The sequence below is a fragment of the Papio anubis genome, chromosome 6 (assembly GCF_008728515.1).
Source record: "Papio anubis isolate 15944 chromosome 6, Panubis1.0, whole genome shotgun sequence".
NCBI classification, from domain to species: Eukaryota; Metazoa; Chordata; class Mammalia; order Primates; family Cercopithecidae; genus Papio; species Papio anubis.
Genome location: NC_044981.1, coordinates 37776825 through 37802291, shown reverse-complemented (window position 1 = coordinate 37802291; position 25467 = coordinate 37776825). Strand labels below are relative to the sequence as shown.

Below are 25467 nucleotides of genomic sequence, written 5' to 3'. Positions count from 1 at the left end.
CCATTGTAAATATTTGTTCACTTTTCTTTTTTTTTTTTTTTTTTTTTTTTTTGAGACAGAGTCACGCCTTGTCACTCAGGCTGAAATGCAGTGGTGCTATCTTGGCTCACTGCAACCTCTGCCTCCTGGGTTCAAGTGATTCTCCTGCCTCAGCCTCCCAAGTAGCTGGGATTACAGGTGTGTGCCGCCATGCCCAGCTAATTTTTTTTTTTTGTATTTTAGTAGAAATGGGGTTTCACCGTGTTGCCCAGGCTGGTCTCAAACTCTTGAGCTCAGGGGATCCACCCACCTCGGCCTCCCAAAGTGGTAGGATTACACGCGTGAGCCACTGTGCCCGGCCATGTTTCATTTTTCTTTCTCCCTTACTGGACTTCGAATTCTTTAAACCAAGGATCAAAGCTTTAATATTCAACTTTACATCTCTGTCACATGCCTAGCACAATGCCTAATATAAATAAATGCTTCTTGAGAGAATAAATAGATGATTGTCTCGTTAGCAAGGTGAGCTTTTAATCACCCTTTTTGCTCCTTTGCTCTTTCTCTTTCAAACGCATACAGTGCATGCTGAGGGACAGGAACTTGCCATAGGAGAAAGAGCCTGTTTCCTAAATCCTCAGGGGGATAAGGAAGTGATTTCTTCAGTAAATAAAAGCTGTTCATTAACTTTGCAGCTGATCCCAAATTGGGGTGAGAAGTGGTATATTAGTGCAATCCAAAGGAGCTGCACATGAGCTCTGAACAAGCAGAATGGGGATGGGCAAGGGTAGGGCCGGGCTGGAACCTGGGCTTACACACTAGAGCTGCCCGTGAGTCCTTCCCACGTGCCTCCCTCTGTGGACCTCAGCCTTGCTCCAAGTGGTGGCCATGAAGTCTCTGCAGGCATCCTGGCCTGGCCTTGCCTCTTTGCCTTCCGGCTACGCTTCAGCCACCTCACCTTGGCCTCCCTGAGTGGACATTTGGGAAACCAGCTGACAAGATTATAGCCATCATTCTGATGTCCTTCACCTGTGGTCACCACAATCAACTAACTCCAACTCCAGAATACTTTGTCCGTGATAGAAGGAAAGCCAATGTTATGTTTCTGATGATAAGCCCTTGGCACTTCAGGACCCCTAAGTGCCTTTTAAGTCATCAAGAGTATTAAATCCCTCCAGTGTGACTTTCCCATAATGTGTACTTTCTTCATTTTCAGTCTTTGAAAGTTGGCAATGCATGTAGAATATGTTATGCTGCTGGCCCCGAATTTCTTAATAGGTCCTTCAAGACTCTGTACACAATAATCCCAAACTTCCTGCGCTTGTCTCCTCTGTGCCCTCCATGTCCTTTCTGCTCCCACCGCCCAGGCCCTCAGGGAAGGTGCATTTCATGTTGTTTCGTGTTTTCATATTGTCATTTACTTTTGTGTTGTTGGTTGTTGGGAATATAGTTAGTCCCAGTGGGTTGCTCAGTGCCTTGTAGGTTCTCCCAGGAGTGGATGCCGCCACAGTGCCACGGGCTCTGGCATGGTCCTTTCCACCCAGCTGTCAGTTCACACTGTCAACTCTGCAGAGAAAGCAGAGCCTGAGAGGGAAGAGGCTGTGAACTCTTCTTCCCTGCAGCTTTTTGAGCAGCCTTTCACTCCCCACCCCCACACCCCTTTCACCTACCACCCCCACACCTCTGTTGGTGGAAGCCTGCTCATCAGCTCCCCTGCGGGAGGCAATTTGGGGATTCCACAAGCAGGTTCCAGTGTGGTCTCTGTGGAGCTTTTCTCTTCCCTAACTCCAGTCCAAAGTCTCATGCCCTCTACCGTCTGTTATTATTTTATTATGTAGCAAAAGGCATGCACTGTTAGAACTGGGTGCAGACCCGGACAGGGGAGAGGTATGGAATTAATCCGCTGGCTCCTGATGGGCTCTGCTGGTGAAACGTGCCCCTCAATGTCTCTCATGCACCAGGGATCATCTTTCCGCATCTCACATAAGCGGATTCCCAGGCCTACTCAATTCTAGAGTGTGCAAGGCAGATGTGGAGACAAAGCCGAGTCGTCCCCATTTGCTTCTGATCGGAAAAGGGCGGGGTGTCTTTGTGTGCCTCACCATTTAGACATTCTTCACGGTGCTATTTTTATCAACAGTAATCATTAAATTGGTGTCATATGGGCTAGTCCAGTTACTCACCCTTAGGATGGGTGATGGGACTCAGAGAGTTTTTTCCAGGCAAGAGGAGATGTGGTATGTGGCCCATATGAAAGCCTGTGCAGAACCCTTGGCCTCAGAGTAAGCCTCACTAACCCCGGACTGTGTTCCCACAGCAAGAGCAAGGCTCGGCACCACCCAGCTTCATTCTCAACCTGATTCGTTTCACAGATGTATGCTGAGCACCTTCTAAGTGCCAGACATTGAACAAGACACAAGGATTCACAAAACAAACAAACAAAAAACCATTATCTCTACCCCCTGAGAAACTTACATTTCACCAGAAAGGATTGTCATGTGAAGTGACAGTGTCCACCACTGGGCTGTGGGTGTTATAGGCGTATTGATAAGTAACATGGTGGAAAGAAGGTTTGTTCTGCCTGGGCTTTGACAAAAGCTCCACGGAGATAGAGTCACTAGAGGAAAACGTGGGAAAAGGCCTCCCAAGCAAAGGAAACAAGGGTGGAAGCATTTAAAAAAATGGCTCTGTAGATGCATCCAAAATCCAGTGGTAAATTCAGCTCTCACTGAGGGGTCCCAGGCACACATCTGCACTGACGCTCATTCCGGGAGGTGGTGAGGAAGAGAGCCTGGCCCTGGCTGTACTGACCGTGGCTCCAGAAGTTAAACTCTGAACAGCGCCCAGCAGTGAGGGTTGGCAAAGGCGATACAGGATATTGAAGTTAGAGATGACCTAGGGACCCCTGCCATTGCCAGCTCATGGGTCTTGTGATTGAGAACTTAACTCCTGAAGAAAAGCAGAGACCCCCTCACTAACCACAGGAAACAAGAATGAATTGTTACACAGAGACTAAGAGCAGAATTTTCTAGATGCTATCTTTCAGTTTGGATTATAATTCCTTTAACTAAATGCCTGGAAATTTAATAGAAAAACAAAATAGGGCATACCAGGGAGAAATGTGGCACTGAACGATGGCAAGAAAATACATTTGCAGACGTCCCCGGCAATCCAGGGCTTGGCGTTCTGGTTTTCATTTCCTCCGAGCAGGCAGGCGTTCCAAACCCCGCCCCCCACGAGTCACATGGCTGTGCAGGCACAGTCCTGTGGGGTGCAGCGGGTGGCACTGGAAGGGCCTCCTAGGCGGGTTGGTGGCCAGCTGGAAGAGCCTGGGGCCACCTGTCTGGTCAGAGCCTCTCTGCTGTGGGCCTCTTGGAGCCAGGGCTGGTTTTGTGGTCTGACTAAAGTGACAATGAAATTAATAGGATCCTGATGCCATGACTGAGCCCATTTCCCTGTGTCTCCAAACAGGAATGAGAGAGGAAATGTCTTTAGGACGCCAGGAGGCTTTTGAAATCTTCAAGAGGGACCACGCTGACAGCGTTACCATCGATGACAACAAACAGATTCTGAAACAGAGGTAAGGCTGTCTCAGGGAGCAGCTGGTCCTCCGAGGCTCGGCCAGGCCAGCCTAGGGGAGATTTGCTTACTCTGTCCTTCCTAATCTGCCCAACTCAACTATTACAAGAAAGGCATAATGTTTATTCAGTTTCCCATTTAATTATGTCCAGCCTGGTACAATTCTCCTTCATGTGTGAGCCTCACTGTCCCAGTACTATTGGGGTAAGCAACTTTAAGGCAGGGTCTGTTACTGACAGTATCAACATGATTTACAATTCTCACATCATACGGTCATTCTCATCAGCCTGTACTCTGTCCATGTCTTACTGTTCCAAAGGAGAGGGAAAAAAATCTATGGACCAAATTATATTCTTAGAACTGCAGGCACTCCAGCTGTTCTAGAGAGCAGTCCTGTCTTAGTCAAAGAAAATATGTGCACATCTTGTGACCCAGAGACCTTTGGTGCCTTCTCCAGGCTAAAATCAGAGCAGCCAGGATTATCTGCTGACATGTTGTCAGACAGGGCTATGTTCTGGACCCCTTCAAAAGAAGCTTACTTAGAGGTATATAATTTATTTTAGCTAGTCTGTGAGGTATACACATATCCTCAAACTGTAGCAAACAAACTCTATCAGATGTAGGGGTCTAGAGCTCAGAAGAGTGAACTCTCATATGTCACATGGGACTCTGGATCCTAGCACGCAGTAAGTTTTCAAGAACTACTTGTTGAATTAAAATGAGATCCGGGTTTGAGAATCATATGACAACTCAGGAGGCCTAAGAAGTAGATGAGCTCTCAGGAGGACATGTGGCAGTGCTGAGGCCTAAAGAGGGGAGCCATAAGGGAAAGGAGGCCATGATGGAGACTGAGAAGAAGCAGAAAGAAGAGGGGGTGAACCAGGAGAAAATAATGTCCTGAGAGCCAAGTCAAGAGGAGAGCCACCTCCAAGAAGAAGCAGACTGCCAGTAGTGTCAGATACGACAGAGAAATAAGCAGGAGGGAACTGGGAAGTGCACAGAGATTTTGCAACTAGAAGGCCATTGGCTGGACTGCCAGGCATGGAGGAGTGAGTGAGAAGAAATGTCATTGCATTTAAAAAGTTGGTGATAGATGAAAAACATTTTTTTTTTTTTTTTTTTTTTTGAGACGGAGTCTTTCTCTGTTGCCCAGCCTGGAGTGCAGTGGTGTGCTCTTGGCTCGCTGCAACCTCCACCTCCCAGGTTCAAGCAACTCTCCTGCCTCAGCCTCCCGAGTAGCTGGGACTACAGGCACCCACCACCATGCCCGGCTAATTTTTTTGTAGTTTTAGTAGAGACGGGGTTTCACCATGTTAGCCAGGATGATCTCGATCTGCTGACCTCGTGATCCGCCCACCTTGGCCTCCCAAAGTGCTGGGATTACAGGCATGAGCCACTGCGCCTGGCCGAAAAACATTTTTAAAAAGAATGAAGAGAGGTAGCTTAAGTAGAAGGGAAGTTGGTTTCAGGATGGGAAAGAATTGGCTAATATTATAGACCACAGAATAAGCCAATGGTAAGAGAGAGGTAGAGAAACAACAGGAAAAGCTGACACAGCAAGGCTCCTGGAAGACAGGAAGGTAGGGAATAAAAGCTCGGTGGAGGGTAGCCCTGGAAGGGAGCAAGAATGGAAAAATAAATCAAGATGGGGCTGACATTGGCACACTGAGAAAAGGAGAGAGAAAATTAAAGACAACCTCCATTTTCTCTGTGAAAAAGAAGTTGCAGTAGAATAGGAGACTTGAGGGTGGTGATGAAGGTTTAACACAGCAGCCACAGGGAATGGGAAAGAAGGTAGACCCAGAAGAAGGAAAAAGAAAGGCAAACAGAAAAGCAAACTGCAATGAGGGTCAAAGGCCCAGCCTAGACTATCATCCTGGCTTTTACACTTTACCAGAGGGCAGATCTCAGCTCATTCAGGAATCCAGTGAAGGGAATGGGAGTATATGGTTCTGTATATGGAGGGCAGTCCAGCCCTTCCTAGTCAAAAGAACTACTTGCTTCCCACTGTGACCCAGCAATTCCTCTTCTGGGTATATTTCCCAAGAAGTTCTCATGCAGGTTTTTAAGGGGACATACACCGGGCTGCTGTGAGCAACCTTGGCTATTCATGGCCAAGGAGAGTTGGAAATATGCTGAGTATTCATCACTGGGGAAGTAGACAGGCAGAATAATGCGGATGCCCCATGAAGCAGGATGCAGCAGGTGGGAGTCATGGATTACATGTATGCATACCAATTAACATAGATCTTAAAAGCATAGCCCTGAGTAAGAGCACATCATTCAGATTAATTACAAATAGATCCACAGAAAGCAAAGAAAAACATGCAAACAAAAAGATATACTTTAGCAAAAAGGTATACTTTATGAGTCCCTGGTATACTTTATGAGTTCCAGATATACTTTAGCATATTTTACCTGCAAGAATGGGAGCAGGGCATGGGGATAAAAAGGAATTAATGAGTAAATGAATAAAACAAGGGGATAGGGGAGAAAATAAAGCGAATCCAGTGAAGCTGAGGACTGTCTCCCTAGAAAGGGGGACATATGCACATCTGCACAAATTTCAGCCTGTAAATCCAAGGGTTTCACAAGTCTTCTAATGCTTATCCATGTTGTAAGTCATGAATTTTTAATATGGCCAGTTGGATGTGTTGGGGCAGGATACCTTGTCTGTCTGAAGATAAGCATGTCAAGCTAGCTGCCTCATCCAAAAGACTTCCAAAGAGCCTTCAGCCATGTCTATACGGGAGGCTTCTTCGCTTGCACAAGGGACTCATAACTGGCTTCATATTAAAAGAACCCATAGAGTTTTTAAAAGCTACCAAAGCCTGGCCCTGACTCCCCAGATATTCTAATTAAATTAGGGGCAAGCTGAGCATCTCTTTTTAAAAAGCAGATTCCAGTAGCAAGTAGGTTTGAAAACCACTGGCTTAGACAGTGTCCAGAAACCATGAGATCCAGAATCTCTAAGGTAAGATCTCTCAAACCCTACAGGTTAAAAAAAAATTACCAAGTGATTCTTACACATGCTCAAGTCGAAGAACCACTGGCTTAGGGAGAACATAGCACTTCATCTTTCTTATTCTAAAGCTGGCATTGTTTCTGGTTCTGGTTTGTAACCTGAGTTTAGGTCTATTTTCAGCAGGGATTGGGGTCTGGGGTGAGTGGGATGAGGATGTTGTGGTCTTCCAAAGCCTTCTAATATAGAGCTCACTTAACTCTGTACAGTGGAGTTCTGACAACCCACACGACAAATGTGCTTTTGAGTTTAAACATACCTAAGGTGTGCAGGATGGGCTGGCAATACCGATGATCCCATCTTCCTTGTGGCCATAGTGCAAGGGAACTAATAAAACTCACACAAGCTTTCCTCTGAAAAGAGGTTTTCCCAGCAGTAAATCCGTCTTTTTAAATCAAATGAAAAGTCAGGAAACTGGCCCATATTTTTTTAAAAATTTCTATATCTGTTTAATGTTCCTGTAGTACTAACCATTAAAGGACTATTTGGTATAGGGGATGTAACCCAGAACCTACCCCTTTCTTAGGATTGGAGGTGTTATTTGCATTGATGGAGAGTATTGAATTATTAGATATTACATGTTCATATCTCCTTAAGGAAGAGGAATAAGAAAAATGTTCTTGTATGAAAACAAATAACTGCAGAAGCAGGGTTTCAAAAACAGACATCAAAGGAAGGCCTCACAGACGCTCATAGGGCCACTTCCATGCCACCCTTCCTTTAGGAAATGCTCTTCCAGTAACCCGGGCCCCTTCCACACATTTGCTCCCAGTCCATCTAGTGACAGGAAGGACTCATGTGGCCCAACTGTGAGAAGATGGGCAGTTCTGGGAATACAGACACGGACTGGAGGGGTTGACTCAGGGTGGAATTCAGTTACGGCTTCCTGCCTCATCTCGAAGCCTCAGCTTCCTAACAGACCTCAGCAACCAGGACCCACCAGCCTGGACTCCCATTTCACCCCAAACCTCTCACGTCAGACTAATTCTGTGGTCTGACCGTGCTGGTGTTGGGACATTATGTTGGCAAAATGCCACTAAATAGGGGCTGGAACTAATTGCCCCCACGCAAAAGCCTTGAATGAGTTCAGCCTCTGTAACCCATAGCAAGTAGGTTCTAAGCACAAATGCGGGGATTATTGGTAACCCACAATCTCTTCTGACTCTCTCAGCCCCACCCCAGAGTATAAGAATTGATTTAGATTTGCAGGAGGGGACAGTGAGTGTTTCCCCCATCCCCTTCATTCCACGTTACCTTTTTTTGAAGAGACAGAGTCTCACTCTGTCGCCCAGGCTGGAGTGCAGTGATGTGATCAAGGCTTACTGCAGCCTCAACCTCCTGGATTCAACTGATCCTCCTGCCTCAGCCTCCTGAGTAGCTGGGACTACAGATGCATGCCACCATGCCTGACTAATTTTACTTTTTGTAGAGATAAGGTTCCTTTATGTTGCCAAAGGTGGTCTCAAACACCTGGGCTCAAATGATCCTCCTCCCTCCCTGGGCCTCCCAAAGTGCTGGGATTACAGGTGTAAGCCAATGCACTCAGCCCCATGTTACTTAATAGAAAGGTTTTTCTTCCCCTTTTTCCTGCACCCTTTGCTGCTCTCACAGGGAATCTCTAGCATCTCTAAGCTCTGGTCCCCAGTCCGAGGAAGTTGTGCTGCCTGTCTGTGACAAGAGAAATAAGATGTTGGCACACGAATAGGATGTTCGCCCTTTGGTGAACTAGAGCATGTGAGCCAATTCTTAAGCCGGATTTTTCAGCAGAGGACAATTGCAATTCACAATCACTACATTTTCCAGGCATGACTCATCCCTATAGTATACAATAATGTGAAGAGAGGCTGGAAACCCCATGCTTGGCAAATACCAGTGCCCAGGCTCTGCAAGCTAACTTTCTTTTGTGGCAGATTTTTCATACAAACTGAATCCGTCAGTCTCAGAGTCCCATTCAATAACAAAAGAAGAAATAAATGGGGAGTTTAACTGCTATTGGAAATGCAGGTGTTGAAAATGTAAACTAAACAAAGCAAAGCACCCCTTCACTCAGTTGGATCCTTCTGACATAGAATCGAACAGCCATCTAAAACCAACAGGAAAACCGGACCGAGGGCGGAGAGAAACCATGTGGCACCATCAGGAGGTAACTCCCATGGCGAGGAGGAGTTTCCTGGCCCCCATTAGACTTTCATTTTAACCTTTATGATTTTTCCCTTTCTTCCTTTTGTATTTACATCTTTTCTGCTGAACTAAAATGATAAACTCTGAGAGCAGAGATTAGATTAAAATCTTCTCAGCCTCTCCACAATTTTAAAAGCAGTGCTGGCCACAAAAAAAAAAAAAACAGGTACTCAAAAAACACTTTTTTTGTTTGTGAATGACAATTTGAAATTGACTTTGAGAAATCTTGGCAGCCAAGAAAATGGCTGGAGAAGACTTACAGCTTCCGAGAAGCAGGAGGGCGCAGCAGGCTTCTGGAGGGTCAGAGGAGGAGCTGATCAATTGGAGGCGAGAGAGGGAGGTCATAGCCGGAGAAATGAAACAGAAAAGGAATACTGGCATGTTTTAAAAAGCATAAGGGGAACAAAGGGTGGATCTTCATCACAGTAAAGTGGAGGCAGCCAGGGCACAAGGTACAAGTTGGAAAAAAATGGCAAAATATAGGTCCAGTCTTCTGTCCTCCTCTCTGACAGGGAAGGGTATTGGATGTTCACGCTATGAAAAAGTAACATATTAAGTTAGTTGTTCTAGACAAGAAAAGTAGGAAAGATGTTGTAGGAACCCTTTGCCCTCAAACACATATTTGCCCACCATCCTCAGGAAGCAATCTCAGCTGGCATGACAGGGCATCTGGGTGCAGAGGCTCATGGGGACTGAGTGGCTGATGAACATCAGCCCGTCTCTTTGGCCCATGGGTAAAAGCAGCCACTGCCCATGATCCCTAGTGAATGGTGTGTGGGGCAGAGCCAGCTGCTTCCCCAGTCATGATGAGTATCTCCACCGGACACACCCACAGCAGGATGGGATTCTTTCTGGAACTGGTCTTGGAACTTAACGTCAGATTCTCCCTCAATTCCCCCATCCTTTTTATTCCCGTTGAAGATGAGAAACTCAGCAACCATCTTGAGTGTCCTTGACCATTGACTTGCAGAGATCCCTTCTAATCCTTTGGTTTGCTGAGACAAACTATTGTCTGTGGTTACTGCTTCCCACACACATTCCCTCACAGTCCATCACATTCCCTACTGGGAGTTCCTACACTGCCAGGCCATGGTCATAATGAATTTATGACACACAAAACACATTTGCATGCATGCTCTTTCCACATCAACCCAGCCCTGACAGGCATCTCTTTCTAATCCTAGAAATGAAGAGCCTGAGACCCAGCTGCTAAGAGGTGACGTAGGCATTTGGTCCTACTCTGACTTCCAATTCAGTGCTCTTCACTTGCACACGTTGCCTTTGCACACACACTTGCTCACATGCTTATCTTCTTTTAGTCTACAAATATTTATGGAATGCTTACTGGGTACAAACCCCTGTTCTAAGCCCCAGAGATAAGAGTGAATTAAGCAGACGTGGTTCCTCTCCTCATGGAGCTTACCGTATTGAAAGGAAAACAAGTAAACAGGCAATTCACATATAGTATGCCGTCTGCCTACAATGGCAGAAGTGCAGGGTGCTGGGGACACCGAAGTGTCACGCATTGTAGACCTGCACAGTCCTGGAGAGCTATCCAGAGGAGGAGACATCACTGTGGAAACTGAGGGGTTAGGCAGAAATTAGCCAGGGGAAAAGACAGGCTCCAAGTAAAGGGGACGTCCCCAAGATGAGAGACAGTGTGACACTTGATGAAACTGAGATTCGGGCCAGCCTGGGAAGGTTGTGGAGATGAAAAGAAGAAGCTGGAGAAGGCAGCAGGAGCCAGAGCATGAAGAGTCTACTTCACTCTGTTAGGGAATTTGGACTTTCTCCCGAGGTCACTGGGAAGCACTGGGGAGTTTTGAGCAGGGGAGTAACAGGACCAGGTTTGCCTTAAGAAGAATCACTCAGGCTAAAGTGTGGGGACTAGCCTGCGGACAGGCAGTGCAAATGCAGGGGAAGGAGCAAGCAGTGGTTGCAATAATCTGGGAGAGAGATGACAGCATTCGGCTCTCAGGCAGTTGGAGCTAACTGGAATGCTCTGGTAGATATCGAGGATGGAGAATGACTGAAACTCCAGGATTGAGGGAAGGTGCTAATGGAGAGAGGGGCAAAGGATGGCATGCGGGTTACTGACATGAGCCATCCATAAGTGATGGTGTCATGCATTGAGACAGGAACAACAGGAAGAACAGGGGAGGTGTTCAGGGCAGGTGATTAGTTCTCTTTGGGTACAGTTGATTTTAATTATCTTCAAAGTATCAAACAGGCTGTTGGATACCTGAGTCAGGAACTAAAGCAGGGCTGAGATGGAAATTTGAGAGATGTCCGTTGAGATAGCCAAGGACACGCTGGCATAAAGGGAATGCCGATAGGGAGTAGGGAAAGTGAGGAGTGGGCCTAGGACCAAATCCTGTGGATTATTGACATTCAAGGAACAGGCTGCAGAACACGTCAGCAAAGGAGACTGAGAAGGAGGTGCCAGAGAGAGGGGGAAAAAGACAGAAGAGCCAGGCTCTTGGAAGCCAATGACGGAGCATTTCCCCAGGGTCTGTGAGTACCTGCCTGGCACATAGTGGGAGCTATAAAGGAGGAGGCCAGGTGTTACGGGAAGCCACGCTAGTAGAACACCAGAGCATTGCATTCCTTCTCCCTTCCAAGTCCAGCCCCTGCCCCTGCACAGGACTTTGTGTGCAGGTGACACAGCAGCCTGCCTGCATCCACACTGGAACTGCACCCAGCTACCTTCCATTCCCCAAAGTCAGCCACACAACTAATGATGCCCTAATAGGAATGCTTTGGCACCAGTAGAAAGAAACCCTCGGGCGGTCGTCAGTGGTCCTGGCTGAGCTACACAACCTCTCTGCCCCTCCTCAAGGTGCAGCCTCATCACCATAGGCCACATCTCCTCAGCAGTGAGCAGCACCTTAGGATATTGTACAGGGGTGCAATGTCCCCTTGGCCAGAAGTTGGCTTCTGGCCATCTCATGGATGAGGATGTGCTTTTAGAAAATCAGGAGGCAGGAAACTCCCCCTGGTGAAGTTTAGGTGAGCAGAATTCAGACAGAGGGGCAGGAGGAAAGGGAGCAAGTGAGGAGGGAGGGAGACTGGGGCTGGCTGGAGAGGCGTGGAGATGCAGGTGGGCCAGGAAGCACGTGGCAGCACTGATGGGGTCACCCTCTTTCTCGCATCTTTCCTAACCGAGTCTTTAGCCTTCTCATCTCTCCTACTTCCCTTGACACTTGCTCTTTCCCTCTCCACACTCAGGGTTGGGCCTTTCAGAGTTTGTCTTGACAACCAGGGATCAGGAACACATGTGGGTGGGGTGGCCTGGAGTGGTGACAACTTCCCAAGTGATGGGAAAATGGTCTCATGAAGACTGCACAGCCCTCAGACCACACCTCTCTAGTGGGAAAGCCCTTTTTAGCTCAGGACTGGGCTGCAACAGCAAGAGAGGAACAGCTCGTGGCTTTCCCCACAGTTGCTGCCAGCTCTGGAGCAGGGCGGCTCTTTGGAGAGAGCTGACCACAGCACTCAGCGGCTCCCTCTGCCAGGCCCCCCAGACACATCTGGGCACCTCCAAGGCTGGGGAACTCCATCCCAGATCTGTCAGGGCTTCTCTGGGCAGCACTGCAGTGGAAAGTCCCTCTTCTGCTTGTGTTATCTTCCTTTTCTATCTGTACTCTGGTTTCCTCTAGCACTGGTGTGAATTTCAGCAGTTTTGCACCCTTGCTCTTGTATTTTCCTTATTCCAAAGTGTCTAAAGCTTCTAGACGTCTATGGAATAGGAAATGGGAGGAGTCACTCATTGAGCAATGTGTGACTGTCAGATCCTATAAATCCTAGGTACTGGGGATGGACAGAACAGTGATGAAATGGTCATAGGCCCTCCCTTGGCAGAGTGGAGGGTTGAAGATGGTCCTCATCTTCTGAAGGGCCTGCAGCAAAAGTCACCTTATCCCTGCCCAGCAGCAGAGGCCATGTGAGCCCATAGAGCCCAGCACTGTGACCTGTGCATCGTGTAAATGTCTGAATTGCATCAAGTGGAACTGTACTTCTCCCTGGAAGGTGACAGGCCATCGCTGAGGAGAGGACATACATAATCTACGATGAGCATGACCAGCCTTAATAAGGGAGCCAGGGGCGGAGTCCCAAGAAGCTAACATTGAGAAAAAGTTTAGTCCCCTTCCCTAAAAACCTCCTGTCTGCAGTCCCAGGCCAAGCAGACAGATTTGGAAAATAGCAATGACATAATTCACACTTCTTTTCCATCCAACACAGAGCAGTCGTGGCACTCTGGCCTTTGCTTATGTTGTTCCCCTGCCTGGAATGCCCTCCTCTGCTCACTTCCTCCAACACAATCCCAGGCAACTAAAGTGTTCAAGGATAAAACAATAGGATATCTGGGATTTGCCAGGATATTAGAGAGGGGGAAGTGAGAAGAGAAGAGGCGGGGGGGAAATAGTTGAAATAAAACTGGACAATTAATAAAATATGATGCTGGGTATGTTAGGATTCATTCTACTATTCTATTTTGTGTATATTTGGAAATTTTCATAATAAAACATTTTCTAAAAACTCCTCTGGATCCACAAAACCCAGGTCACTCCCACCTTGTACATGAAGCTTTCCTGACGGCTCCCCACTCACTCATGGACAGGTCACTCCCTAGTCAAACTCTAATGGCATGACTAGCACCCTCCAAGGCACAGTCATTTAATTTGGCCATATATTAGGTGCTTGCTTTCATAGGCTTTCAATTGTCTCTTTAACTTCATGGCAGAAAGGAGAGGAGGGAAAGCAACTAACATTTCATGAGGGCCCACTACGTATAGGGACTGAACTACATGTTCTCACTTAGGCCATGTCCTGTCTGCTTCTCTAGCACATAGTTGGCTCATCGTGGGTGTCTCATAAACATAGGCCAGAAACATAAAGGAATCACTCACTAAACATTAGCACAACAATCTGGTAGACTAGCATGCAGCCATCAAAGGTAAGCGTCTCATAATATAGGGAAGGACTTCTAAGTGAAAAAAAAAAAAATCAGGGCACAAAATCATACCTGCAGTATGATCCCAACCCTATAAATACTGGATCTATAGAAGACTGGGTGGATACGTGTATCACATGTGCTTATTTCTGGGTAGAGGAGTACTTGGGAAATTTTTTCTTGTTTTTATATTTTCAAAATCTGGTTTAATAATGGTACATAACAGGAATCAGCAAATTTCTTTTATAAAGGGCCAGGTCGAAGATATTTTCAGTGTCGTAGGCCGCGCAGTCTCCATCACATCTAGTCGACTCTGTCTTGTAGCGTGAAAGCAGCCACAGACAATGCGCCGGTGAATAGGGGTGGCGGTGTTCCAGGACGACTTTATTTACAGAAACAGGCAGCAGGCCGGATTTGTCTCATAACCAGCCATAGTTTTACAACCTCTGATATATTATTTGATAATCAGAAAAAAGTTATTTAAGTATATATTCTTTGGTTATAAGATCTTGGTATCATAATCAATAGAACGCAGAACAGAAACCTTACAGCCAGGCTTTACTCTGATATCCTTACATCATGAAACCATGTAAATTAAAAGCCATAAGTGAGAGAATATGAGAATACAGATCCTGTGCTGGATAGAGTAAAAATTAACAATACCTATCATTAATACCAATTTTCTCTCTATTTTTAAGCCTAACATATTTTACTTATTTCGATTTTTCTTTTGTGTCTTTCAATAAAGTTTCATCATATTTTAGTGGCCTCTCAGAAATCTATTATTTTTAAAATATCATGTAGGATGAACAGAAAAAACTATAATTTTCATTTTTTTTTCCCCTCCAGATTTTCTGAAGCCAAGGCCCTGGGAGAAAGTATAAATGAAGCAAGAAGTAAAATTGGTAAGCAGATGATATTCTGTGAGCCTCTTTCAGAAACCATTTTCCTGGTGAAAATCAGGTCATGATGTGCCTCCAAATGGCCATGAAGCCCAGTTTCAGGAGAGCCCCTGCCAAGGAAGCTGCTTTGAGAGGCTTCCCTAGGAAGTGTGTGATTCTTCCCGTCACCCAGCAGGAAAAGCACTTTCTTTTGTCTAGAACTTGAACTTTTCATCCTCAGACAGACCTGAGCTCCAGCATCCCAATCAGAGAGTTGTGCTTTTCCCTAGTGTTTTCAGCAGTAGCTCAGCTAATCATAACTTCACGGTTACAGTGAGACGCCATTTCGTATTTCAAGTATGGTGAAACACTCTTATACCTCCCAAAGCTTCTACTTAGCATTTTTGGCAGAGGTACGATATGTTAGCATCATTCAGTAAGCCGGTGGGAGGATAAGAAGCAAAAACAAGCCATCATGACTTCCCAGGGTGGAGGCTGCCACAGAGGGCTCCCCACTTAGGTGAGTACCGAAGGTGAAATTAAGGCAAGAGGCAACTCAGTAAAATGTGCCTCGAATTCTCGTGGTTTTGTTGTTGTTGTTGTTGTTCATTTGTGTTTTTTGTTTGTTTTTTGTTTGTTTGTTTTAAGACAGAGTCTCACTCTGTTGCCCAGGCTGGAGTGCAGTGGCATGATCTCAGCTCACTGCAACCTCCACCTCCCAGGTTCAAGCAATTCTCCTGCCTCAGCTTCCCATGTAACTGGGACTACAGGTGCATGCCATCATGCCCAGCCAATTTTTGTGATTTTAGTAGAGATGGGGTTTCACCACGTTGGCTAGTCTGGTCTCGAACTCCTGACCTCAACTGATCCACCCACCTCAGCCTCCCGAAGTGCTGGGATGACAGGTGGTGAGCCACCACACCCAGCCTCAAATCCTTTTTAAAGTAAGAGGACTGTGTTTTTTTCATCCCAAACTAAAAGACACCACAGAGACCCATCTCCCAGGCCCAGGGTAGCTTCACAGAGGGGATCCCTGGGCCTCACCTCTGTGCTGGAGAAGGCAGCAGTTCCTGGCTCACAACTGGCCCGCTGATCTCTCTTACTACCCCCTTTTCTCCCCCTACAAGTGAGGACAGGACAGAAGCCACTGTGAGTGCCCCCTTTAATTTTTCTAACAGAATATAAAAATCACGATAGGCTCAGTTTGTCTCAGTCGGTAAACAGGAGCCCCACAGTCACCCCTGTGGCCTGAGACAGAAGGGGCTGAGGCAGCCAGACCCAGAGCCACACCCAACAAGCCACACTCAGAATCCTTGTGTCTCAGGGGTTCTTGACCTAAGGTCCAGCATCTTGATAGGAGAGAAATGCCCCTCTATTTTTACTAACCTCTAACTGAAATTTAGCACCACTTCAATGATGAACCCAGTGGAAGTCACAGAGGCTTTCATGTCACATCACAGAGGGGCAGACGTTGTAAAGTATCTTTTGTGCTCATCAGTACAAAATTACAGTGGTTATTAGACTCACCATTAGATCTTTTTATTTAATACATTGACATAAAAGCACATACAGATTTCTGTATTACAAAAGGTTTTACAATTTTGATAACTATTTCAATATAATTGGTTTATCTTAAAAGCCTGTGTATTTTACTTTATGCACCAAATTATTATCCTAAGACGGGGGTCCTGCAAGGTCATCAGACTGCCAGATCGCTAGCACAAAAACAGATTTCAAACCCCTTTCTTGACCTGGATTCCTGAACATACTAAAACTGCATGAGAAAAACTGGAAGTTAGGAATGTTTGTATTTTTCTGAAGATAATGTCCATCCATAGCTTATCTGATTCTCAGAGCGTCCAGTCACCCAAACCAATAAGGAAATTGATTCTAGGCTGATCTCCTTCAGGCAGGAAGGCAGACACTCGGTGAGGGGCAGCCCAGTCCCAGACAGCGGGCAGTGATAGTCTACCTGGCTTGAAGGGGAGGAGGAGGGGAAAGAGGAAGCTGACTTCAGTGAAGCCGGGGCCAATTCGTCAGCATCCTCTTAACCTCAAGGAACTCAGTGGTCTGTTTTCATCCTTGGAGGGATAAGAGAGACCTTTTATAAACTGCTTCTCCCTAAGAAATAATACAAAGTTTTGCTCTTAAAAAAATCTTACTCTGTAAACCAAAATAAAACCATTCCAACATTAATGAAATAGACTAATGATGGAAGGCACCAATGGACTATACTAATATACTTAGTTTTTCACTCTGAGTACAATGGAAATAACTACAAATTCCCCATAACTGTGGTGCAACCATGTATGTTGGTGGAGCAAATTTGCCACATTCTGAAGATCAGGCAGGTTGGGAGCTGCCTTAAAAGCTGCACAGGTATTTCCTGCCCAAGATCCAAGGGCCAACCAAGTGAGGGCTGTCACTGATCTGCCCAGAGAGGATGTCTGCTTATAATTCATACTCAGAGGGTCCAGATATGCTAGGAGAAGATCTGGACAAGCAAACTTTTGTTTTTTCCAGAAAATAACAAGTAGAACTCACATCAGTATTGAGATTCAAGCTTCCACTGCTACCAAGAACATAGTTAATTAAGTGATGCCTAAAAAGCCAATGCCAGTCTTCACTTCACTTTATGCAAATACCGAAGTAAGACCCATCTCCTGGCCACCTGTCTTTCAAATTGTGCTCTGATCCAAGGGGCCCGGGTGAGTGGGTCATTGAGACTCAGCCGCATTACTGAATAAGGCCTCACGGTGCTTGATCTAAGGGAGTAGCCTGCCGTCACGACATCTCAGACACCAGATTAGGACTAAGGAGGAGGAAGGTGGAACTTGTACACACATTTAAAATTTCCGAGGCAACCCTGAAGGACACTAGTTTCTGGAAATTTAGGATAGAGTGAGTGCATTTTGCTTAGGGAGAAATGAAATCAAACGGAATTTGCAGTCCCCAAGGAGCCTTTCAGTGAGTCTAGGAGGCAGGAGGCAGGAGCATGGCATGAATTTGCCCTGTCTGCACAGGATGGTGACTCAGCTCCGCTCCCAAACTGGGCCACATCCTGCCTCTGGACCCCGAGGCAAGATTAAGATGCCGAGGGGCACACATGTAATTGGGCTGCGGAGAAGAAACAAAAGCTGTATTTGTGAACTGCAAACCAGTCAGCCCACATGTTTAAAGTTCAGGTTGCCACTGTCTCCTCAGGTAGTTTGTTTTTTCTCTGACATTGTGATCCACAGCTGCATCTTGAGCTGCCTTCCTTCTCAAAACTCCCTAAAGGCTATCAATTTAGTAGTGACTGTATAATATCTAATTTTTATATGGCATCATCAGTCAGTCGGAACTTCCATATAATTTCCTTTTCTTAAAAGAAGCCAACCCAACTAGTAGATAAACTCTTGCTACAAACTCCTTTTTGTCTTTCTCTAGGCACCATTTACATCAATCCTGATGTTGAAATAAGTTGAAATAAGAAATGGGAAAAGTAACCAATTTAAAATCTCCTTGAAAAATAATAAGAGTCTGTGTTTCTGTCGGAGAGCCATTTTTATTGTATCTACCTGTTCTATATACAAGATCATTAGGCTGCTTTTCTTCACATGGGCTGGGGTTTTGCACACGTTCATTTACACCCTGCTTCCATCTGTCATGTCTCTAAAAATGCCACTGAGCCCAAACTGAGAAAAGAAGTAGACTGCTTTAGAGGCGGTGGCATAAGCCAGGCATGTTTTTGCTTACTAGAATCCAGGCATTAGGTTTTTTACATCACTGTTCTCCCACTGGCAGCATTGTCTTTGGCAACAAAGGACAATGAATGGCTGTTCACTGGCTTAAGGCCGTCTCCAGACTAGTCCTGAAACAGCTGCCTTGCAGGCAGGTAAAAGAGCCTGACTGACACCTCTTGGCACCTCTTCATCCCTCCACAGACCCCTCCAGGCCTAAATGAAAACTCACATCACAGGAGGCTGCACAGCGGGTTTTCACTAGTGAGGCACTCAGCAATCAATTCAAAAATCACGGGGAATGTAATAGAAGAAGCCGTTAGTGAGAGGCAAAGAAAAAGAAAAACAAATACTAGAAAAGCTAACAAAACATTCTGGAAGTTTTTTTCCCCCTACTCCAAATTCAAAGAACCCCCCCAACCCACCATTTGACTAATGCCCTGTTAAAAAATGTTTCTCTTGTACATTTAGGATTTGGGAAAATCATTTCTCAGATCTGGGTCTCCGTCGGCAGAATAAACCAGACCGTTTTTGCTATTTGTCAGTTCTGTGCATGTTCTATACTTAAGCTTCATTGGAGGTTTACTTTTGGACCTACCTCCTGCGTGTCTGCTTCTTGTAACTTATCCTGGAGTAAGGAAAAGACAACATCCAGGCTGTTTTGCTAGATTATGATGACCCAGATCAAGTATATCCTTTTGTTACTATTTGTTGCCAGCTCCATACAAGGACAACACCAGCAATAACAGCAGCTTTCAGCATTTATTGAGCGTTTCACTCCAGGCTGGGCTGAGAACTTAACCTATGTTATCTCATTTAATCCTCATAGGGAGGAGACACACCTGTAAGGTGGGTATTACCATATATGTCACAGATTCTAAGAGACAGTTTTTACACTCTTAACACCTGTGTTGTCAGGATGTATTTAACCAGCCCATTTGGCCTTTTTTTTTTTTTTTTTTTTCCACATTTAAAAAATCTCTGTATTGGGGATTGGTCTTCTAGTTGACATCGTCTTAGATTCTATGAAATATGGTATTTTCACTGTTTTTTGTTTTTTGTTTTTTTTTTGAGATGGTGTTTTGCTCTGTCTGGCTGGAGTACAGTGGTGGCGATCTCGGCTCACTGCAACCTCCGCCTCCCGGGTTCAAGCAATTCTCTGCCTCAGCCTCCCAGGTAGCTGGGATTACAGGTGCACACCACCACACCTGGCTAATTTTTTGTATTTTTAGTAAAGACGGGGTTTCACCATCTTGGCCAGGCTGATCTTGAACTCCTGACCTCGTAATCCACCTGCCTCGGCCTCCTAAAGTGTTGGGATTACAGGCATGAGCCACCGCGCCCGGCCAGATTTTTTTTTTTAATGAGTTGCAGTGAAGTGGCCTTTGTAAGCGGCCAAACTAGAATTTCTGTCTAACTCCAGAACTTTTTAATACTATATATGATCTCCATAAATTCATATTTACCTGACTTTGACATCGTCTTCTGAGTTTAAATTTCTCTCAGTTGTCACTCAGTTTCCCTCATTCTTTGGCCTTTATCCTACATGATATTCCCAACAAAAGGCTCAAACTAGACCCTAGCTCAGGAGCTTCGGGCATTGCCCACCAAAATTAAAAGGCTCTTTGTAGCGTGATTAATGACAGGCCATCTTTGGCACATTGAGGCCCAGTTGTGGGAGTGAGTGGGGCTGAAGTCCAGCCTGCCCTTGCTCTGCATCCCACGCGTGCCACTCAGCATTGCATCTGCCCATAGGAAGACACACCTTTTTCTAGTTTGCACAAAGGTCCCCCATGGGCTTGCAGCAGCTCTGATAGGATTCGGTGTCCCACATGTGTTTCAACTATCATTTTCAGTGGTTTGGAGAACAGGATGGAAGGGTTGTATTTTCAGGCTGTATACAATTCCAGTTTTCAGGCTGTATACAATTTTTGATGCTTCAAAAAATACAAGAGAATTCAGAGCATAAACGTAGATGTGGTTTAGTAGCAATAGGTATGATGAAATATTTATGCTTATGTACCAAAACCAGCACAAATAAGGACTCGAGAAGGCCTGATTAAGGGCAGTCATAGGAGTCATCGGGGACCAGAAAATAAAAATGTGTTACCATAGAGTAAAAAAAATACTATATTCTCAAAAGTAAGAAGTATAAAAGCCAAGATGTCATCCCTTCCCTCTACCCAGCATTTCCATGTCAACATTATACTGTGTTTCCTCAGTGATTCCAGATCTCTACAAGAATAGAAATGGTTCAGAGAAAAGCAGGTAAAGGGATGATTTAAAAGTTACAAAGTAATTTTTGATTTATTAAATGATTCACCACATTTATTTTTAATAACAAGCTCTGCTAGTACACTAGAGTATTTAGTCTGATTTTTTAAATTACATTTATCAAAAATTTCAGTTAATTTTTTGTACCCAATTTGCATTGGTTACAGTGTTTGACTCTAAGAACAGAAGGAAATGTGTTGTCATAGGTAACTAGGGAATCTAAGAAGTACAACTAGCCTCAAATGCATCTCTCTCTCCTCTCTTCTCTCCCTCCTTGTCTCAGTTCTGCTTGACTATGTTGTCTAACAGCCTCTCTCCCCAGTTAGTGGCAAGATGCCCCTGGAAACTCCAAGTTTACATGTTCTTTAGAATTCGTAACTTCAGTGAAAGGGACCTTGCCCAACAACACTGACCAAAGTCACTGGAGGGACAAATGATCAACCTGGCTTAAGTCATGTACCCACCTCTGAACCAATCCCTACATCCAGGGCAATGAAACGCTCTGATTGACTAGGCCTAGATCATGCCCCCACTCCTCAGGCAGGTGCTTAGCCCACCTGCACCACATAAACTGAACAAAATTTTTAAGGAATAGAGCAGGTATCTTTCTCCACAGGAAGAAATGCTAAGCACACAAAAATTATGTTTACTGCAGACCTTACAGAAATTTATCTATGGCCTGAAATAAGAGACATCTGTAAAGCAATGGGTAGTAGTTGTTATGAGAAAAGACAACAGTTAGACTTATTTATCCTGGAAAAAAGAAAGCTGTGAATGCGGAGCTTAAAAACTGGATTTAAGTATAGGTGCTATAATGGAATAAATGCAAAATGGCATGCTCAAAAATCAGGGGTTATAGAAAAATTAAGACTAGGGAAGACCGCTCAGAACCCATGCCGCTTTAACTCTAACAAAACCAATTACAACCCTATTAAAAATAATGATATAAACGACATGATAAATTCCTAATACATAAGGAAACACAATCTATTATTAAAACTTCAGATCTTTTTTTTCCAAAATAAGGTTATCATGATAAAAGAGGATTTAAGGAGGGGTTGAGGCTGCTGAGAGATGGAGACATGAGCATCACGCGCAGAGATGGGGGAGAGCAGCACAATAAGCCCCCCTTAAGAGACAGCACACAGCCACACTGGACCACGAAAAGGAACGTGGAGGGAAGGGTGCTGCAGTTCAGTCCTGCATTTCTCCACAGCTTCCTGGGCTGGGCTATGCCAGCTTACTTTGTATTCAGTTGCTTTAACTTGGTGGTGCAAAATTTTAACATACGAGGAGAAAATCCTATGTGAACAAATGAGATTGTGTATTACACTGACATCACTTCCCTGTTAACCAATAGAATATGAGGTAATTCCTGTTAAAGAAACATGGTTGTAAGAGAACCAACGGTATATTACTTGATGATATACAGAGAGACCGATAAATTATAATTCAGCTTTAAAGAGATTCAAAAAAGTAAGAAATAATTCGCAATTGTATTGAAAATTTATTTGATCATGTGAAAGAACATTTTGACAAGAAGGTAATTAAATGATAGAGATCATGGGACTCTTGAAAAGCAAGACACAAAAGCATCTTTCTGAGATGACTCAGGTATCTAGAGATGAAAAGAGCAAAGATGACTCATTAAGGTCTCTCTGTAACGGTTCAGGTGTCACTGAAATTGCAAAATATTCCAAGACATGAAGTTAGCTGAGTAACAACCCATAACCAGTATGACTGATATCTCCATGAAATTGAATGTTTTGCTGTCAAAGTTTAGAGATCAAACAAAAAAAAAATGATTTGAAGCAAGTTGGAGGGCTGTAGTGTACATTCACTAGCAAGATTGAACACTAATAATTACCATATAGAGAGAAGGAAGCAATGATTTGGTTGGAATGCCACCAAAAAGAGATGGATGGCTACCTCCCAAGAGTAGTCTTACCTTAGTGAGTGAACCAAGGTCCGAGACCTGGCTAGGAGGACGGAGGAAGGCTGACCCATGCCAGTCGAATGGACTGCAAATCAGAGAGGCAATTTATGTATTTACCATGGTGGATGTTCTTTTACAGATAGGAACTCTCAAACCACCTCTATCCACGGCACCTCCTCTCAGGAAACAAGCTATATTAGTTGTTGAAAGGCTGATAAGTGGGCCTCTCCAAGTGCAAAGGGAATGAAAACAAAGAGAAGTAAAGAGTTTGGAGAGAGAGGTTCCCATGGTCACAATTAAGCCTCAGAAGGCTTCCATTGCCCACAGCAGTGAACATTCCTGCAGCAGTGATAGGCCTTGGTCCAGTCCCTGCCTTCTCTGGACAGTGCTCATTCACCATTGCCAACCTGACTCATCTGTTCTCCAGCCTGACCAGCCTCCTTCTGCACACAATACCTCTTTCACAAGACACGATAAAGCACCATTTGTGAGGCTTCTTCTTGCTAAACCATAATTATATCCCACTCCTACCTCTCCAGGATGAACCGCAAGTCACTTTGCATAGGATTTGGGGTCACAGAAGCAATGACTTCTAGTTTGGCTGTTTTGATTTTAGAAATATAAACCTGATTGAGCTAGCTCAGGGTTAGGTTACATGCGTGGTGATGACAAGAATCTCATTAAGATATGATCATAAGATCTGAGGCCCCTCCAAGCTGTAATGGGAGCTGGAACCAGGACCTGGAGAGCCAAGAGGACCCAGGGTGGCCTTAGAGCCCAGCGCTCTGCCTCCATGCCTCCCTCAGTGCCTCTGGCTCCCTCTGTGTCTGTCTGCTCTTGTAACCGGCTGGCCCTGCTGACCATAGTCCCGCTTCCTCATGGCTTTGGTCTTCCCTGGTCCTAGCCGTACCTGAAAATATCCTTTGATATTCAGTCTCTAAGGCTAATGAGCTAATTGTCTGCTTATTTCTTAGCTCAAAGGTATGAGAAAGAGAATTTGACTGGACCAATTTGTGTTTTCTAGGCCTTTAGGACAGTAGCTGCTGGCAGGCTTAAGCATGTGCTGCTTTGGGGTCAGGAACCCACCTCTGGTCCAGGAAACTGTGACCAGGGAGGAAAAGAGGTCTTGTGTGTCAGAAAGTGGCCGCCTAGGCAGCAAAGGGGAGGAAGCTCTCTCTTTTAAAAAGGGTATGGGTAGGACAGGCCCAATGATGGATATGACATATGCTCTTGGTTTTATCTCAGGGAGAGCTGTGTGAAGATTTTTTGCTAGTTCAGCTCTTATTAGGTGACATCAATTCCTTAATTTCCAGGTTCTCAAAGAAGCAACTCACTATTTCCCCTTTGTTTTACCAGTAATAATAGTGACTAGTAAGGTACATTATAATTTACAGTACATTATTATTTTTCATACAGTCAAATCCATTGATCTTTTATGAGTTCCTCCATTGCTTTCATACTTAGAAATGGTCAATGTAATAATAATAATGGTAGGTTGTTCATTGTCAGGGATCTGTTTAATACCTTCCTAAATTTACTTATAGGGTTTTTTATATTGTTCAATTTTTCACACTCAATTCATTTAGGATTTATTGTAGAATATGGTATGTAAGCTGAGGCTCATAAGTTGAATCTTTTTCAAATAACCAATTTTCTCAACGCCTATTTCATTTTAATGAAATGCCTTTAAATGACATTTCTTTCCCTTATAGGAGAGTCATTTCAGATTTTCAGAAGGCAGCTGATGCATTCTAAATCTCATCGTAGCAGTAATGTACATTCTTGACATGATAATTTTCATTCAAGGATTTCAGAAATAACTTTGCCAGCAGATATGATCATCTAGATATCAGAATAACCCTGCAGAAAAGTGGCAGCTTTATGTAAACCAGGAAGCTCCTGGATGCAGAGCCACAGGGGCATATCGGTAAGTGGGTGGTCCCTCCAGGCTGAGGCCCTCTCGGCACTCTCTGAAGGGAAGGAGACTCTCTTTAAATGCACCAGCAGGAACTGTGCTCCACTGACTGATTTACCCAGGGCAGAGAGCTGGTAATTTGTTGTTTCACTTCTAAGAAGGAAAAGTGTGTTTTATTGTCTTATATTGATTAGAAGGATGAACACTTACAGCTGGGACAGAGGTAGGGAAGAGGGTTTTGTCAGTGATGCTGAACAGAGAATACCTGCAAATAGCAGAAGTTTGCTATGTCTCTTGTCAACTACTCTGGAAACACTGATGAGTCCCCCTGCTGAAATCCACCGACAGCCTCCAAAAGCACAACACACAAGGGTGGGAATAGCCCTCCTCGCAGCCGCCATTCCACTCAGCATGGAGATGGCCTCAGTTTGGTGCTGGCTTCATGTGGTAGCATGATCCTGTGGACCAGACTGATTCTCTAACACATAGCCTGCACCAGAACTTATTGAAGTCAGCCTAAAAGTATGCATGAGCAGCTCTACATCAAGCTGTTTGTTAAAGCACAGACCTTCAGAGGAGATAATGAAACACCGCGCAGACACTTGTCCATCCTCAGGGACTCAGCACTCACCTTCTGGCAGGTAGATGACTGCTACTGGGCAACACTGAAAAAACAGAGATGCTCCCAAGCACATCTAGGCTATGTCACTGATCAGGCATCTCATGAACCAAAAGCCCAGCCCAGGTAGTTTCGGAGGCAAACTAGTAACAGCAGGACCCTGGCAGCTACCTGAACAAGGCCAAAAGGGTGGCCAGGGACAGGACAACTAGGAGTGCCATGGGGACTTCCCAAAGTCAGGTGTCAATGCTTGGACAGAGATAGCATTTCCTGAAAGGACTGGTGGCAAACAGAGAAGCCCATTGCCAGCGATTGTGTATCTAAGCACAGAATATAGGCCAGCAAGAGTCAAAGAAGTAGAGTCCCCGTCACCGTAATAATAGCTAACTTTGATAGAGGTACTTATAA

General features: G+C 44.9%; 1 protein-coding gene across 5 annotated transcripts in view; it reads left to right on the top strand.

Annotated features, from left to right (window-relative positions):
• KIF6 (kinesin family member 6) overlaps positions 1-25467 on the top strand; it is a 378196-nt gene that overhangs the window by 279710 nt on the left and 73019 nt on the right. For all 5 annotated transcript variants that reach the window (XM_009205064.3, XM_017957846.2, XM_009205067.4 and 2 more), the window contains 2 exons: positions 3448-3556; positions 14562-14617. In XM_009205064.3, the coding sequence (XP_009203328.2) occupies positions 3448-3556; positions 14562-14617 (165 nt within the window). The remainder of the gene's footprint in view (positions 1-3447; positions 3557-14561; positions 14618-25467) is intronic.